This window comes from Sus scrofa, chromosome 9 (assembly GCF_000003025.6).
Source record: "Sus scrofa isolate TJ Tabasco breed Duroc chromosome 9, Sscrofa11.1, whole genome shotgun sequence".
In the NCBI taxonomy this organism is placed as follows: Eukaryota; Metazoa; Chordata; class Mammalia; order Artiodactyla; family Suidae; genus Sus; species Sus scrofa.
Window position 1 is genome coordinate 136,371,134 of NC_010451.4, and position 18,087 is coordinate 136,389,220.

At 53.2% G+C, this 18,087-nt stretch overlaps 1 protein-coding gene across 16 annotated transcripts in view; it reads left to right on the plus strand.

The window, feature by feature from the left end:
* Positions 1,069-18,087, plus strand: part of IKZF1 (IKAROS family zinc finger 1) — a 92,741-nt gene continuing 75,722 nt past the window's right edge. For 5 of the 16 annotated variants that reach the window (XM_021063911.1, XM_021063916.1, XM_021063917.1 and 2 more), the window contains exons 1-2: positions 4,224-5,807; positions 16,282-16,335. In XM_021063911.1, the coding sequence (XP_020919570.1) occupies positions 16,296-16,335 (40 nt within the window). In that variant the 5' untranslated portion in view covers positions 4,224-5,807; positions 16,282-16,295. Of the gene's footprint in view, positions 1,135-1,596; positions 1,960-4,223; positions 5,808-16,281; positions 16,336-16,510; positions 17,384-18,087 lie in introns of those variants that run through there. The other 11 variants (XM_021063915.1, XM_021063920.1, XM_021063918.1 and 8 more) reach the window with 10 other exon arrangements.

The window sequence follows — 18,087 nt, forward strand, 5'->3', positions numbered from 1 at the left end:
ACACCCAGCTGCCTGTCCCTTCTCCCCAGCAGACACTTCTCTCCCCTCGAAAGACCTGAACTGCCTCCCCCCTCGAGGTCCCCAGCGCCCTTCCTCACTCTTCCCAGCACAATCGGGTCTGTCCTGCTCAGAGGGGCGCGGAGGCATATGTCTGCGCCCTCCCTGCGCCTGGTGCAAGACTTGAAGAGCAAGGGCTTTGCCTCCTGCAACTCAGTCCCTCCTCTGTCGCCTGCGGGGGCTCAGGACGAATCTGTAGAATTCCTGACTCTTGCTCTTCTGCTCCTATTGAACACTGTCGCCGGCTCCTGCTCGGGTGGGGCCCGCTTAATCACAGTGATGGATTCCTGGCGGAGCGCGAAGAGGTGCGCTGTCAGAGGCCGCCCTGCCCTTTGAATTCATCCACAGCGCCTTCCACTCGCGCTTCGGGCCTCACGGAGGGAGAGGCTGAGGCGCAAAGAGCCTGGCGCGGGGCTGCAGGTTTGCCCGGCGTGCCGCCGCCGCCGCCCTTTCCACCCGCGTGCGCGCCTGGGCCGAGAGGGAAGGCGCGATCCCAACTTCTGCCGGAGCAGGTGGGAGGGAAGAGACGGGAGGTATTCCATTGGCTGTCTGGGAAGTGAACTGTACCTTCCCCTCACTTGCGGAGGATCAACTTTTCCCACCCCTCTCGGCTGGGCACTCGTAATCCGGGGTCTCAGCCAGGATCTGGGAGCCTGGTGGTCCCAGTTCGAAGGAAGCGAGGCCTGGAGGGCGGAGGACGTCCCTAGACGCTGGGGAAAGTGCTTCACAGGACCCTGAGTCCGCCCGACGGGTGCCCCGTCGAGCGGCCCGGGACACAGGGTTGAGGGTCCCCGGGAGTGCGCCGCCGTTCCGGCGGCCTCGCAAGCGTGGTCCGCGCCGGGCCGCCAAGGGTTAAGCGCAGGTCCCGCTGCGCGGTGGCAGATCCACCGCCCGGCCCGGGACGCCTGAGCGCCGGCCACCAGTGGCCGCGCGGAGCCGCGGGCGCGATGCGGCGCTGGAATGAGGAAGCGCGGCGGGGAGGGGAGGGCCGGGGCGCGCTGCGCGCGGGGGTGGCGGCGGCGCGCCCTGCGGGCCCGGCGCGGGGGAGCGGGCTGCAGCCGGCAGCGGCGCCAGCAGGTACGGCCCGCGCCCGCCGCCGTCCCGGGGGCCCGCGGGGGCCGGGGTCCAGCCCCGCGTGGCGGCAAAGTTTGTGCGCGCGGCCCCGGAGTTGCGGTCGGGACGCCGCGGCGCGAGCGGGCGACCGGCGGCGGGGGCGGCGCGCCTCGCTCTCCGTCCCTCTCCAAGCCCCGCTCCGAGTCCCCGCCCGGCCCCAGTCCCTGTCCAAGCCCCGCGCTGGTCCCGCCAGGCGCTGGGAGCGGCGAGCCCGCCGCGGGCTGGAGCGTGTGCGCCGGGCGACGCGGCGGCGGAGCAGGTGGCGCCGGGACCCGCGTGGCGCGCAGCCCCAAACTTTGCGCAGCGCGGGCGGCGGGCGCGCGCTCGGGTCCCCGGCGCTCGGGGCGGGCGGCCGCAGGTGGCGGAGCGCTGGCCGCGGGGGCGCGGCGCGGGGACCCAGGTGCGCGGCCCGTGGGCGGCGCTGTGCGCGCGGGACGGCCGCCGGCTGCGAGTGCGAAAGCGCCGGCTGGGCGCAGCGGGCGGGGGGTGGGGAGCGCGGCGGAGAAATGGGGAACAATGCGAGTGAGCAACTTCAGGAAGTCATTGTGAAAGAAAGCTGGGAAGAGCTGGGCGGCCGAGTTAGCCGGGCGCTCTAACAAGTGCCTGCGCGGCCCGCGCCCAGGGCGGCCACTGCGGCGAAGGTCCCTGGGTCCCGGCGGAGCGCAGCCGAGCCCGGGCCGGACGCTTGGCCGCGGCAAGGCGGCCGACCGGCGAGCCAGGCTCAGAGGGTGTTCTTCGCGCCCGAGGATCAATCTTGGACCCCCCTCAAAGTGCGAGGCACAAATCCACGTGAGTGTTTTCAAATTGAATTTCCATCGGAAAACTTGGATTCAAAGAAAGAGAGAGAAGGGGAAAGAAAGCAAAAGACGGGACGGTCCAATTTGTAACTCCTGATTTCGCTCGGATCAGCCTCTCCTTTCTGGGGACAGAGATAGCGTGGACTTGCCAAAGCCTGGGCCACGTCGCGCTGTGCCCACAGGTGCAGGACCAGGCCGGCCGCGGGGCACTTCTGAGCTGTCCGGCTGCCTCTGTGCAGAGGACGTTGTAGCTGTTGGTCCTGTTTAAATCGATATGCGCTTATATAGTGAGATCACGGAAGTCAGCCTTTGTAAAGTCATTCATACAGAGCTGGCTTGTCTTACTTTTGACGTGAGAGCGTTTTGCTTATACTGGAAAATAATTAGATCGAGTCCGAACTTGCTTTCTGCAAAATAGGAATTATCCCGGTTTGAGAAGTTGGTAGGACTTTTGCTGACCGCAGTTTTGGCTCTCAGGTTACGAAACCCCTCTGTGAAAAGGAGTGAGGTTACTTGCGACTGTATTTGAAATGTGTTTGAAAATTGGTCAAGGGTCTTTGGTGCTTCCCGAGAGCTCTCGTGGAGGTGTGATTGTTTTTTCGTCTCGTGTGGAGGCACGACGTGTGGCATCTGGGGAGCAGAAAGGGTCCCCGCGCGCCCGGGTCTCATCAGGCAGAGCTTTCACATGCAGTTTCCATTCTCTCTGGACTGCAGCCCTGGGAAGTGAATTTCAAAGCCATGTGCCTCCCTGAGCTCCACGTTCAAAATTCCCCACCTTAATCCCCCACGGCATATGCCAGCTTTGAGGTACCTTGTTTTAAAATCCGGAAAGGGGTTTAAATTGATATTGAAGAAGAATCTCCTTACCAGTTAGATCAACTTCTATTCAAAGTGAAAAAAAAAAAAAGCAAGTGGAAAATATTTGATATACATAATATTTAAACTTTGGTGGAAATTTAAATGATTTTAAGGATGGTTCGCTTTGGTTATGAGTTAGGGGAAGAGTGAAACCTGCAGGAAACGGTTTGAGCCTCTTGAATTCATTTCTTTGTCTGAAGATGTTAGTTGAGTGAGGTTCTTTGGACTGATTTTATGTGGGATTTTTTATGTAACAATTCAAGTATTATTCTTATTAGGTGTGTTGGAACTGTTTCTGTGACAAATTAGAATATTTGGGATGTGGCTTACTATTTAAACTGTCACAAATATCTCTGACAGGAAGGTCACTTGCTTTTAGCCTGGAATATACAAAATATGTTACAAATAATCTGTAGGCACAGATACAAATAATGATGTCACATGTCAAAAAATCCTATATAATTTGGGATTGATGGTATGTCTCTGGTTTCAAAACTTACCATGAACATATGTGTTTATACCTTTTTTACAATGAGAAAAAAAAAAAAAAAAAAAAAAAAAAAACAACAGTGGCTTCCTGGTCTCAAAGTCTGCTAAAGCTTAAGACCAGAAACGTGTGACTGAGTTAGATGGTCTGGTTTTCTTCTCTCCTGTTTCAGGAAGAGAGTTGAAGGCAGTTTTAGAAACTCCTTTGGGTGTCTTTAATTCATCAGTATTTTAATTAAAATGCTACATCTTGGAAAACTACGCAGCATCGTAGCAATAATAGCACCTAATCATGATCTCAGGGAATGAGCCCCCAGGTCTGTAAATAACAGTGTGTGTGTGTGTGTGTGTGTGTGTGTGTGAGACGTTCGGGTCTTTTGAGAAGTTTGAGATCTCCTGAGAGAAGGTACCCGAGGTGTCCTGCAGCCATTTCCCCTGTTGAGAATGAGGATCGCAGCCAATTTCCTGGCCAAGAGGCCTGCCTCCCGTCGTGCTGGGAGCCACGGCTCCTTCCTCATGGGAGACGGAGAATGGTGGGTCATTGGCGGGGAGGTCTTCCTCCCCTTGGCTTTTGCGTTTGGTGCGTTTCCCGCTTGGCCAGTGGAGTAGGTCCCATCAGGACAGGTGTCAGACGTCTGCGATGTGTCTACGCAGTCTTCTACATGCCACGCCGCAACACGCTGCCACCCCACCCACACGCCGGTTATGTGGACCCTTCAAGGTTACGTGTGTATTAATAGAGGCAGGAAAGAAAGGCGTTCTGTGACCATGTGCACGCATGCAGGCACGACACACTCAGAGCACATGCAGTGTGAGGAGAGATGGGGGGAGGGGGCGGGGGGGGTTAGCATCAGACACACCTGACCTGGGTAATGAAGCCTCGCCTTTGGGGTGGGTGGGTGGGTTGGTTTTTTACCTTTTACTCAAACAAGACAGATTTTCCCACTTGGAATGGTGAGTTTAAGCATAAATGATATTAGTACTTTCGGGGTCTGCCTAGGGCGCTTGCAGTTACCCCAGAATTCATCAGGGGAGCAGTGTTTAGTGGCATTTGTGTTTTCTCTTCCCTCCTCTCATCTTTGTAAGTATGGAGTAATGTCACCATGAAGTAAGTAGGGCTTCTCTTGCCTCTTGTGAATGGAGAGGCATGTCCTGGCTCCAGTTCGCAGCCCTTGCTCTTGCCATTTCTGGGCACTGGGACTCTTGCTTGCCGCTGTGAGACGCTGCCCCTCCTGCCCTGATGGTTACCTGGTCCTTGTCTGGTTCAGTGCATTTGTATGTGTAGATGTCTGTGGACCACGGGTCCTTTCATGGGAGAAAACGTGAGATGTACAAGCAGCAAGCGCCCCATCCTTGGAGGCTGATGAGGGGGGGCCCGCAGAGCGGTGTGCACCTCAGGACAGGTCCCTCTGCTTTGGCTCAGGACAGGCACTGGCACACGAGTGATCTCAACCTCGGGCAGGCTGTTTCGGATCATAGGCATCACACACACACACACACACACACACACACACACACACACACACACACACACACACATTTGAAGTCCAGACCAGGGGAAGCTGGGAATGAGGTTCAGCAGGGCCGAGGGCACCCCCCGACCCCCAGACCCCAGGCCAGGCAGTCGCACTGGCTTCCTAGGAGCCCCGGGCCTGCTGGTGTTCCTTGCAGCTGCCTCCATGGCGCCACAGCACTGGCTGTCTCTGCGTCTCCTGTGACGTGTGGTCCCATCCTCCCATTTTCGCTGTCGCTGCTTTGCTTAGCTCGTGTTTGACAGCGTTGTGGAACCTTTGGTGCTATTCTAATAAATATTTTTAGAGGGAAATGGAAGAGTGAAATGCTGCCTTGTTACAAGGGAAACATAGCCAACGAAAGAAGCTCTGCAGAAAGTTCCAGAGTGGAGAGGAGGGCAGGGCCCCCCTGCTTTGGTGGGGCTGGTGGGGGTCGGGGGTCACCCCTGAGAAGGGCCTGCCCAGGAGGCAGCCGAGGCCTCGGCGACAAGAAATGGCCTGATCCTTCCTTCCAGGGAGTTCCCTTGCCTTCCCCTCTCACCGCCTCTAGCAGGGGGTGGATGCCTTAGGGCCTCTGTGACCCGCCTGGGGACAGGCTGTGGGACGAGCTGTGAAAAATGGTGACCACCCAAAGCCCGAGGCCCGGGACCGCTTGTCTTCCCTGTCACAGGCCTGGTCCCATGTCCCTCCTCCCGAGGCCGCTGTTTCTGCCTTTGGGGACCTCCAGGGGCCTCTCCCCCGCCACGTCCTCCTAATCTCTGAACCCATTTCGCTGAGGACAGGAAGCGCCCGCTCCCTTCCTGCCCCTGGTGTCCTGAGAGAAAACTCTCTTCCCTCCTTTTTTGCATATTTGGCGAATGGTCCCACCTTCCTCTCCGCCCCAGTGGAGTGCGAGGGCGCTGGCGAGGGCGGCAGCAGGGTCCCTTCCAGGTGGCTGAGTCCCGGGACTGTGCAGCCCAGGGTCCGAAGGCCCCAGGCCTCAGAGGTAGGATTTGATGGGAAGGGCGCCCACCGCCCCCCACGGGTGTCCAGGGGCCTCACGCTCCGGGGGAGGGGGGTGCCACCGGTTTCTTTGCGGGGCTTGTATAGACGGAAGGCTCCCAGTGGGTCCTCTCCTCCCTCCCCGGGGGGGCCTGCCCCCCGACGGCCCCTGCCCAGCGCCCCTCCCGCCGACTGTCTTGGGTGATGGAGAGCCTCATTACCGTCCCTTTGCTCTGCCTGCTTTCGGGGTCCCCTGCTCCACGCCCTGATGGCTCGTGGCGCAGGGCCACGGCCTAACGAATTGCTGAAAATGGTCCCTAATTAGGGGAAAAGCGCCGTCTTCACGGTTTCTCATCCTGCTGTGCAATGATTCATTCGTCTTCAGCAATCAGCTCACTGCTGAAGGAAATCTGACTCTCTTCCTGCCATCTTCGCGCCAAAAGTTAGCTCTCATGGCCGGGCCGAGGGGGCCGAGCTTCTGGGCGGGAGGCGAGCAGGTGCAGCGGGAAGGGGTCCCGGCTCTGGTCCTTGGTCCCTTCCTGTTCCTTCCTCGCCCTCCGGCTCTGTCTCTGCCTCCATCTCTCGGCCTCTTCCTCTGTTCTGTCTCGCACGTGTGGGGTTCGGGCCGAGACGCTTCTGAAACAGCTCAGAGCCGCATGGAGAATTGGTAAATGACCTGACGCTGCCCGGCCTAGACTTGTATGCTCTGTTTTGGAGTTCACGTGCAAACATTGGCACTCTCGGGCTTTTTTCTGGTAGTTTGAAACTGTCTAAAATTGAACGGTGTGGCTTGGATGGGAGTCCTTTTCTAAAGCTAGGGGTTCCCCATGAACACTGATGCATCGGTTGGGGTCCACTGCTGTTGTGCCATCGGATTCTCTCTGGCAAACTTGGAGCAAGGGACACAGCTCGGGAGGCAGCGCCTTAGACCGAGTGGGAAAAAATGCTTAATTTAGAATCTTCAGGAGAAATGAAAATGAGGAATCGATCTTGATAAGCTGACTTCTCAGAGGCACTCTGAAATGTCCTCCAGTGCTTTTAATGGAAACTAGAAAGAGCCAGGGACCCCCCGATGCGAGCCCCACTTTTAGCCTGAAAAAGTGATCTTTTTTTTCTCCTCCTTCGTGCGGAGTTGTGTGTAGGGCAGCAAATTAAAGTGATATTCAAAGAGATCCAGACTGAAAACACATTGATAAATTGTGCATCCTGCTTCATTAAATTAGAATCATACTGCTAATTATCTCAGGTTGTTAGAGATAAGGCAATTAATTACCATTTTAAAAATGGTTTGGAAATTTCTAGCGCATTTCTGCGTGTGTTTTCTCGCCTCTGTCTGGAGTTGTACATGTTTAACCTGAATTTCAAGCATCTTCAGTTTAATTTAGAGCAGACAGGCTTTTGTAAAAGAAATGTAATTTGCCGAGGAAGAGAAACAGAGTAAAACATTGAAAATAAGTCACCTACTGTTATGTAAGGGCTGCAGAAAAACCTGACTGTAGCATTTCAAATGTTCTCCTGTATTTTGCTCCCCGATGGACACGAGCCTTTTCTGTTCAATTATAAATAAAGATGTGTGGATTTGGGGAGGCCTGCAAAGGAGGAAGTTGTAAGATTCTACTGACAACACCCACCCGCCCCCACCCCCTGGATGTGCACGGGGACATCGTGGGGTAAAGGTTGTGGACTGCACAATGGGTACCAAGAAGTCCTGGTTCGGCCCGATGCCCACTAGAATATCATCTCCACATGGGCTCTGTTATACATTTCTTCCACGTTTGAAGCTGGTTTTTTAGAAACCGGGTTTTGAGCTCTGCCAAGAGAAAGATGAGATTATAAATGATCAGGGGTAATTTCCCTGAAGTTTTATGTAATTTCTACTTTGGGAAGGGTAGTCGACGACCTCCAAAAGTGTGTAATTTGTTTCTTCTAGTTTACTGATAATCGAATGTTCCGTGAATGTCCTTTCCTATTTGAATTTGGGTCATATCAGAAAGTTTTGAACGTTTGCAGGCGTTCAAAATTATAAAAATTTGCTGCAGTTTTGTTTCATAGCTGTGATCCATGATACTCAAGCCTCAGAGGTGTTAAGACAGACGCATTTTCACTGCCTAGCTTGGAAAATAATGATGTCTGCAATTGCCTTCAGTTTCCTTCTCACCCCTACTCTGACCTTCACCCCACAGCAGTGGTGGCTTCAACAGTTATTGTGCTTCTCTGGTGTTGGACGTTTTGGCTCCGGGATCCTCTGAGGTTGGGTTACAGGACAGCTGCGTGCTTTGACCATCACAGAATGAAATGGAAATTGAGAACTTTTCTCACTAATTTGGTCCAGCTAAGGAGCCCATGTGGAGTGTGGCGTTGTCTTCTTTTTCTGTGATTATTGCATTGACTGCCCGAGGCAAATCACTGCGACCAAGTCGTGGATGCATTTATCCTCCCTTTGCCTTTCTCAGACACGCTTAACTTGACTTTGGCTGAACTGTTTGAGGTTGGGGTGCACCGGGTCAATTCCCAAAGTCCTGAAGCTACTAAGAAATGGAGCTATGGTTTAAGGAACCTGATGCTGGAATTTACATTCTGTTGTCCCCTGAACCTAGCTGTGAAACGTGAAATTATTTATTTTTTTAAATAATTTGTATGAGAATTTAGTGCATTAAAATTCATCCTGGTTGAGAAATGGGGCTGTTGTGAGCAGAACTGAGCTCAGGATGTAAGTTCTTCGGGGAGAATGTCCCATTAGCCTAGAAACCACGTGGCAGCCTCTCTGAAGCCAGGACAGAAGAGATATTTGGGTATCAGGGAATCCTATGCTGCTCTAGCACACATTTTTCTCTCTGTTTGCATCTAGAGTTGTAGTTCTTGTCTCCCCACCAGGTAGGAAGGAGAGATTTTTCTAAATAAAACAACAACGGGAAGTTCCCGCCTTGGCCCAGTGGGTTAAGAATCTGACTATAGCATCTCAGGTCGACGCAGAGGCGAGGGGACAATCCCCAGCCAGGCACAGTAGCTTAGAGAATCCAATATTGTGGCAGCTGTGGTGTAGGTTGCAGCTGTGGCTCAGGTTCAATCCCTGACCCAGGAACTTCCATACACTGCAAGTGTGGCCAAAAAAAAAAAAAAAAAAAAAAAAAGTGCAGTCCCTGGGATGTGTCCTTAGTGGGAAAGTCAACAGTAGTTTTCCAGTTCTTGTTGGTAAGTTGATATGTATGTGTTGTAAACAATGGGTATGTCTGCGAGAATTAGCATAATTTTAATTTCTTGGGTCTAAATACCGTATAGCTTTTAAAAGAAGTGCAGGGGCCCTTGTAGAAACCTCAGTATGTCAGGCACACTCTTTGGAGTGTTATGGTTTTACAAGTGGATTCTTCCATGTACCGTTTTAATTTTGACTTATTACATGTCCACATAAAACGATGCTGGTGTGGTGAGATAACGTCACGGCTAAGAAAGCAAGAAGAGATACTGAGTTCTTTATGACATCTTGCCCTGCTGAGGAAAAAAATAAATAAAAAACCTGAGTTCATATGGGAACTTTGTATTCATCTTTTTTTTAATGAAAAAAATCTTGGAAAATAATGGGGAGACAAAAAGGATTTCTGGGCTCCTCAGTCTCTTCACTTTATACTGATAAAAGGTCAGCACTTTGGGAGTTGCTGCGGGGCAGTTTCTACATTTTTTAAAAAGATGGAGGTGTTGCTTCTGTCGCCCAATTGCTGGCCATGCATGAAGGCTTCTGAATTCGGGAAGAGGGTAGAAGAAATAGATTCTAAACTTAGATTTTTTTTTTTTTTTTTTTTACTGAAGTGGTGAAGTGTAAAAGGCCATTTATGTTTGAGGAAGCGACTTAGGAAGTGGCCTGTGATGATGGCCAGAATCAGGAAAAGTCCTATAAAGGCGTATGTAAATTCTGAATGTGTCTGCCAGTCCCAGGGTTGCCGAATAAACGGCAGTTCCTGTTAGTAGTTTGCCAGCCAGCGGCCGGCAGGGCAGGAGGCTTTTCCAAAGCGCCCACAGGAGCCGGTACAGACACGTGGTGGGTGTGCAAGAGGGGACCTTCCTGGGCCACGTGCAGTCCAGCCCCGGACCCCCTGTGAGAGCCCAGGCAGCTCTCTGCAGCTCCTTCTCTCTCGTAGTTTCTCACTGCCAGTGTCTCATCTCTTTTTTCCTGCCTCACTTCGAGACAGGTGGCTCCGTCATGGCTTTTAAAAGCAGTCTCTTGGTTCTTTTCCTTTGCTGTGACATACCTCCCCACTAAGAAGGTTTTCAGACAGGAGGGTTTTGAGCTGCATTTTGAAAAGCCTTCCTCAGTTCCCCCTGACCCTTCCTCTTTTGCATATCAGTTCCTGCCCCTAGGAAAAAAAAAATGTGGGGGCAGAATTGCACATCTGAGCTAATTTGCCCTCAAAAAGCAGGTTCACAGGAGAACAAACCGCTGGAGGGGGAGTTCTCTGAGGCTCAGTTAAATGGGGGGTGTGTGAATGGTTCAGTTAAATCTTGAGGGGGGGGGGTGGAAGCCAAATTGGATTCCCTGACATCCTGTTTAAAGCTTGTTTGTCATTGTAATTTGCACCCGCAATAACCTCTGTGGAATAATCGTGAAAATGTACAGATTGGCAGCTAATTTGTGAAAAATGAAAAGAATCAGAAATGAGACGAGTGCTCTGAAGTTTGGCTGTTCTCCCGTCCTGTTTTGTCCAGGTGTTACAGGAAAACCTGTGTGGGTCCCCCAGCCCAACACAAAGACCTTGAATACTGCCTTCTCTTTCTCTTCGGAATATTTCCTTTTTGAGATACAGTGTCATTCACAGTGATACAGAGATTTGCAACAATAAAATCTACCGGTCTGCAGATGAAAAGACTTGCTTGAGGCAGGAATAATGGCTTTGGTTAAAGAGGCCTGTGACCCAAGGCATTTTACATAGATAAGAGGCTTGGCCCGTGTTCCCCTTTAAAATAAGTGTCATTGAGTGTATTAGGAAATAACCCCACACTAACTCCAGGGCAGCCTCGCTCGTCAGGGAGGAAAATCATCAATAGCATCCACGTGACCCCAAACCAGAATTTTCCTGTATTGTAGAGGTTTTGTGGTGAAATTTGCCTTAATGACAGAGTATTACAAAGGACATGCTTATTTTCTACTAAGATGCAGGTAGCACCCATTCCTTGTCCATTTATACATTTAAAATTTGGGGCCGGACAGTCATGGGCTCAGATCTCAGCTCTGCTGTCTGCTCAGATGTGCAGTGTGGTTTAACGGTAAGGATTAAAGGTGCACATTTAGCAAAGGGGGATTGGACCCTGTGCCAGGCGCCGAGGGAAAGCAGTGGGCAAGCTGGACCCTGTTCACACCTGCGGGCCGTAGCCATTCGATGCCAGGCGCATCGCGGTTGCTTCGAGAAAGCGAACTACCGCCAGTATCCTTTTTCCTTTGCCCTCTTTTTCTAGCGCAGGGAAGGCACTCAAGACAATCGTGAAATACTCCTGGACAGAACTTTATCTCTGTGGTATCAGGGAGGGGAAAGGCATTTGTTTAAAAAAAGATAGTGTGTGCTGTTGAAACCTCAGGGAACGAACTTTTAGAAGAACTGTGTGCTCCCAACGAATGGGCTGATTTTGAGCCATCGAGTGCTGTTCATTACAGCACGATCGGTGGGTGCGAGGTCCCGAATTCTCTAATCACCATTAATTTGGGGGGGGAAGTACTCAAGTGTGGTGCCTGCTGAGCGTGTGGCTCTCTTCATGTTGGCTTCGTTCTTCCAGACTCACCTTTTGGGGTGAAGGGAAAGCCCTCAGGTGCTGGGAGGGAAGCTTTGCATCCTAGAGCGGAGGCGTGTGGAGCAGGGTCTGAAGACCCCCGCCCCAGCCCTTCCCACCCAACAGCGGCCCTCACCCCACTGTTCTGATCACTGCAGGGAAGGACTGGGGACCCTGGCCCTGGACACGTGGGTGCCTGGACTCCCGCCAGGGCTCCTGTCTGTCTGCTTCCCCCCAGGGACAGCCAGTTTCCGGCCCTTGTGGGTGTGGGAGGAGGAAAGGAAGGGGAGGCCAGGCTTCCAGAAGGTCCCACTGTCCCCAAGGAAGCTCCAGGTCTCCCAGCCTGGCCAGGGGGAAGCAGGTGCTGTGGGCCTGCTTTGGTCTTGGGCTTGATCCGTCATCTCCCCTGTTCTCTAAGCTCATGTGGGTGCCAACTCCAGAGAGCGAGAGGGGACCGGAGGGCGCTGGGGAGGAAGGGGGCGCGTTCAGAGCAGGAGCCATCGACAGCAGCCTCTGTCGGCTGGCACTTTATCTCTGCATCTGTCTCCCTCGTGCAAGATTCGGGACGGCTCGCTCCAGAGAGACAATAAAAAGCACTCATGTCTGTAAGCGCTGCCCAGTGGCAGTTGTTTACTGCTGGTGCTGTGTTTTCTGCCATTCTTATGTTGGCACTGGCTTAACATTATTTGGGTTTCCCCGGCAGAGCAGAAAATTGCAGTGTTTCTGTGAACCCGTCATCCCTCCGGTGTCTCCCTGTGCAGGCCTGCGGCTCTTCGCTCTGGTTTAGGGGAAGGTTTGGGAGAGGAAGTTGTTAATTCACTTTGGTGATGAACTTCCACTGACTGCAAACGCCTTTATCCAGAAATCAGATCAACCCTGAACCTCATTTTCCTCTTGAACCTGGGAGTTGCTTCCTGCGGGAGGAGAGGGCTCAGCAAGCATAGTTTAACTACCGTACATAAAACAGAGAACCAGCAGGGACCCACTGCAGAGCACAGGAAACTCTACGCAATTTCTTTTTTCCCCCCTTTTTAGGGCCACACCCGCGGCATATGGAAGTTCCCAGGCTAGGGGTCGAATTGGAGCTGCAGGTGCCAGCCTACACCACAGCCACAGCAACACCATATCTGAGCCACATCTGCAGCCTATACCACAGCCATGGCAACCCCAGATCCTTAACCCACTGAGTGGGGCCAGGGGTCGAACCTACATCCTCGTGGATGCTAGTCAGATTCTTAACCTGCTGAGCCACAACGGGAACTCCCTCGACTCACTATCTTACAATAACCTGTAAGGGAAAAGAATCCGAGAAAAAAATGTCTGCATGTGCATAACTGAATCGCTTTGCTGTACCCTGAAACTAACACAACATCCAAAATTGACCATACTTAAGTTTAAAATTAAAAAAAAAAAGAAGAAGAAGAAGAAGTACAGGAGTTCCCACTGTGACTCAATGGGTTGGGTGGCATCTCTGCAGCACCTGGACGCAGGGTTCAATCCCTGGCTCGGCACAGTGGGTTAAAGGATCCAGAATTGCCATAGCTGAGGTGTAGGTCACAAGGGCAGTTCAGATCTGACCCCTGGCCCAGAACTCCATATGCCAGTGGGGTGGCCAAAAAAAAAAAGTGTTGCCCTGCTCCCAGGGATGGGACTATTTCACTGTCTCCTTCAGGACCCTTCAGGGCCACCCCCCTGGGAGCCTGGGCCTGTAGGGAATGGAATTTCCTAGGACAGCTTTCTGTTGTCGGATGGCTCCTTTGGTCTCTGCCTGACAGCAAAGTCACTTTTACAAAAAAGTCACAACTTTTTAGTCCCAAGAGATGCAAATTTAGCGTTTGGGGAAGTTCGAGGGAGCTTGTCAGGCTACACCCTCCACCGTGGTGAGGTCAGGCAAGACGGCCCACGGAGTCACACGGCCCTGGGCTGTGCCCCAGTTGTGATTTCAGTATGGTGGTGACAACTAGTGTTAGTCCAAGCCGGGGGCCCCCCTGAGCCCAGCCCCGGTGACGGCCCTGGCCCTGGGCCCACGCCTTGGGGGTCCGTGTAGGGTTGTCGAGGGTGTGTCTGAAAGTCTTAGTGAGGCTGGTTACCTAGCAAAGTTCCATGTGGGTGTTACAGACATTGAGTGACTATGGAAACGGGCCTGTGACACAGATACTGCTCACCGTGGCCAATTTCTGAACTTACCCACTGTCCAGAGCGCAGGTGCATGCCGAGGCAGGTGGCTCCAGGAAAGAGCCCTCACCCTGCTCCCTGGGGACACCCAGGCACAGGCGCCTGCATTTTTGAGATGAGTGCCCAGAGTCGAGGCTTTCCCGCCCAGAGAGCCTGGCCTGGGCCTCAGCCATTGGCTGAGCATTGCTGGGCTGCTTTGGGACCTGCTTTCTCATCTCCCGGCCAGGACGGACGGATGCAGGAAGGGGAGCTCGGTGTGGATAGATGTTGCCCCGACAGTAAACCCAGAGGGTGCGTGGCGGCCAGCTGGAAGGGGGCCCCGTCCCCCGGCTTTGCTCAAGTGGGGATCCACCAGCGGGGTCCGAGGAAAGACTTTTGCTTTTTAATTGGAAATTACTTGAACATACCGTAGGGGCATTGAAGAAATCAGTCCCTGCCCCTGAGTAGGCCTAGTCCTTAGAACAACAGTGTTATTGCATATTTGTCACGTAAAAGATAGGTGTCATATTAAATGGAAAAAAAAAAGTATTTTTCAACAGTTTATTTGGGATATGTTTAGTGTCCTGTTTTTCTGAAAAATTCCACGTGTGCATACACCGAGACACACACACGGAAATACCGTGGTAGAGGCCTAAGCAACAGAAATTACAGGTATTAAACTGCCTCTGTTAAAAAAAAAAGTTATAACAAATGTATCACCTGCATAACAAAAAAAATTCAAAGTCAGCAGAGTAAAAATCGGGGGCTAGGTATTTGTGGCAGCCAGATTGAGTCTCCTGTCTGTCTCATCCGTCAGCACGGGGACAGGTCAGGAACGGTTTGTGATGCTCCACCAGAAAGTACGGTATTTGTCTTCAGTAACCTGGATCCCCCTGCCGAGGGCGTGGTGAGGACGAAGGTTTTTCTTGTTCGAGTCTGTCTCGTTTCTTTAAAATTGTTTTGACAGTTTCAGGGGAATCATCGAGGTTTTTTGTTTTTGTTTTTGTTTGCCTTTTTTACTGAAAGGATGTGAGATTTTGGACATACTGCTTTTTGGTGACACGGTGCTGGTTTTGTGTTTGCTTCTGGGCTTGGCGTGTCTGGCTTTGGCAGGTTTGTGCCCCCCTCCACCCCCCAGTCTTGGGGCTGAAACACAGGTGGACTCTGGGGCCTTTTTCCCTTCTGGGGTCACGGGTTATACCACCTAAGGCACACACTTGCGTTGGAAATGGTTGTCACAACTCAGATCGGCACAGTGGCTTTCGGGAATAGGTGCAGACCCTTCCCCAGCCAGAAAAAAGCGCAGGTCATCAGGTCTTCATGACAGACGTGATGAAACTGAAAGTCGGAATCCCAGACGCGCCACGCCGTGGCTGGTACCTGCACACCCAGACCTGGCCTCTGTCCGCGCCGCACTTTCAGCCTCACGGCAGACGCCAAGGCCCATCATTGTCCAAGCAGCTGCTGCAAACAGGTCGGCAAGCTCAGACCCACACACCTGCGCCAGAGCGGCAGAGGGGGTCCCCCCGAAAGAGGTGGCCTGCTTTGATTGAGCAGACAGGCCGGTGTGCGGGTTGAAGGTGGCTCTTCTGAAAGGTGTCCAGCATAAATGAGCAGGCTTGGTCGAGGTCGCCTTCAGCTGGGCCCCAGATTTCTCATCCACAGAGCTGCCAGATGTCACCTGCCAGGGCACCTGTGACCCATGAGGTGCCGACCGGGCCCCTGAGTGCTGGGGGCAGCCCAGCCCTCCCTCCTGCCCCGGTGCTGGTGGCGGCCGGCCTGCAGCATGCACAGCGGTCCCCTCGCCACCCGAGAGAAGCTCTTCCAGGCTGGTTTCGGGCTTTACCCCGATCCGAGGGGCCAGCCGTCTGTCAGCAAAATGGGAAGGTCGGAGCACTCTCGGGCCTGGTTGTGCTGCCGCCCTGGGCTTTCCTCCTTCCTGTGTCAGAGCCTGGCGCAGTCAGAGGCAAGGGCCCTGAAAGAGTTGGGGACAAAGCCAGCAGTGCGCGTGGCCCATCTGCCAGGCTGGAGGTGTATTCATTATTGATGGAGGGAGCGTGGTGGCTGCTCAGATATGCAGCCCTGCCTGGGTAAATGAGACATTCTTCAGCAAATTGCTTCGTTTTTTGATTGCTGATTGTGCGCGTGTCACCAAGCTGACTCAAGGTTCATCGATGCATGCTCAGTAAATTAGAAAGAACATAACTGTGGATCAGCCAAGAGAATGAATTCTGTGCCTACAATGACCCAGGGCCATTTAATTTTCTGCTTAATTTTGTTGCAGTCAGTTTGCATTTTGGGTTATTATGCAGTAGGAAATTAACAATAAATAACAAATTTGGTCCTCCTGTGCTTGTAATGATATTTTTATAAATCTTTGTAATGCTGTTTTTCAAAGGATCAAGGTCTGTGCCCGTCTGATACTCGAGCAAGTGTGGGAGAGGAAAATGCATCATTCTTGGTAGACGGCCTTGTTGTTAAGTCGCTCGGGTCTTCTTTATCGCTCTTTCTCCCTCTCCGATCTCATGAGTAATTTGCCTTCAACTAAAATCCCTTCCTCTCTTTCTCAGATAACCTGAGGACAATGGACGCTGATGAGAGTCAAGACGTGTCCCGAGTTTCAGGTGAGAGCCTGTGCGTGGAGGGGAGGTCAGGGAGAGGGTGCCGCCGGCACCCTGGACTCAAAGCCAAGGTGCTGGCCGGCCGCAGGGGAGGCAGAGGGCAGGCCGGCCGGAGGAGAGGCCCGGATGCTTGTGGGTATCAGGCTTCCCCTTCACCTCTCACCTCTCGCTTTCCCAGTGTGACACCCTGGCTAGAGAAACCTCCGAGGGAAAACTAGGTTTCCTGTTCAGTCTGAGAGCCAGTTGGAAAGCATGCAGTTGCTGGTGCTCCTCCTGGGGAGGAAAAAGGACCCATTGGATCTGTCTTGGCCTCCAACCAGATACCAACGAGGGTGCAGAAGAGAGAGAGAGGAAGAGGGAGGAGAGGGGAGGAGGCGGGTGGAGGTAGAAGAGCAGAAAGGACTTGAGAAGAGCTGGGGCACAATTCAGAATGCTGGTTAAGTGTGGAGACAGAGCTGCTCCCCTGGACCGGATGGATTTCAAGTCCTGTTGGATGTGGCTGTTCCCCTCAGTCACCGGAGACCCGGGGCATGGCCGCTCCCAGTGGGAGACGAGGCCCAAAGCCGATTCCACTGGCCCAATGGATGACGCCCAGGAGGGCGGAGCCGCAGCCAGGCTGGTAGAGCCTGGGCAGCTCAGCGGGCAGAGGCGCAGGAAGCCCACCACCCTGCTGGCCCCAACCCCGGAGTCCGGCTGTTACTGAACCCTGCCTCTGGGTCTCGGTCAGTCCTTGCGATGGACAGCAGAGCGGAGCCTGCGCTGCGGCCCTGCCTGTGGCTGCTCCCGGGGAACGTGCAGGAGAGGGACTCGGGGTCCCTCGGCCTGGAGATGGACCGCCTGCTGCAGGAAGTAGCCCTGGACGTGCTCTCACCGGGGCACAGGGAGGTTCAGCCGTGCTCACCGCAGCCCTGGCGCCCAGGCTGGAAGACACTTCGTCCGTCCCTGCGCCTGTTCACTCAGCTCTTGGCAGTCAGGACGGTGTGACTATAGCCGTACAGAAAGACACATCCAAGGTGCACGAGAAGGTGCACACAGCATGTTTCGTGAGGAGGTGCGCAAAGCAGAATTCTTGCTTTTTATAATGATTTTTATTGTTTCCATTATAGCTGGTTTACAGTGTCCTGTCCACTTTCCACTGTACGGCAAGGGGACCCAGTCACATACGTGTACAGGTTCTTTGTTCACACGTGATCATGCTGCGTCATAAGTGACTCGACCTAGTCCCCAGTGCCACACAGCAGGGTCCCTTTGCTTATCCATTCCAAAGGCAAGAGTCTGCGTCTATGAACCCCAAGCGCCCTGTCCATCCCACTCCCTCCCCCTCCCCCTCCCCCTTGGCAACCACAAGTCTGTTCTCCAAGCCCATGAGTTTCTTTTCTGTGGAAAGGTTCATTTGTGCAAAGCAGAATCCTTATTCTTTTTTTTTTTGGCTACACGTGGAAGTTCCAGGCCAGGGATTGAACCTATGCCTTAGCAGCAACCAGAGCCATAGCAGTAACACCACCAGGTCCTGAACCCATTGAGCCACCAGGGAATTCCCATGGATCTTGTTCGTTACAATAAAAGCAAATCACACACACACTTTCCACATGGCTGTGTATACGTTTAAGGAAATTCTGGATCAGTATTTACCGTGTGCCCCCGCCGTCCCCCCCTCCAGGAAGACTGGGGTGGGGGCAGGGGTGGGTGTGGTAGAGGAGGGGAGGCGGACTTTGGTTTTCGTCTTCTGCCTTTCAGCATTATTTGGATGTATTC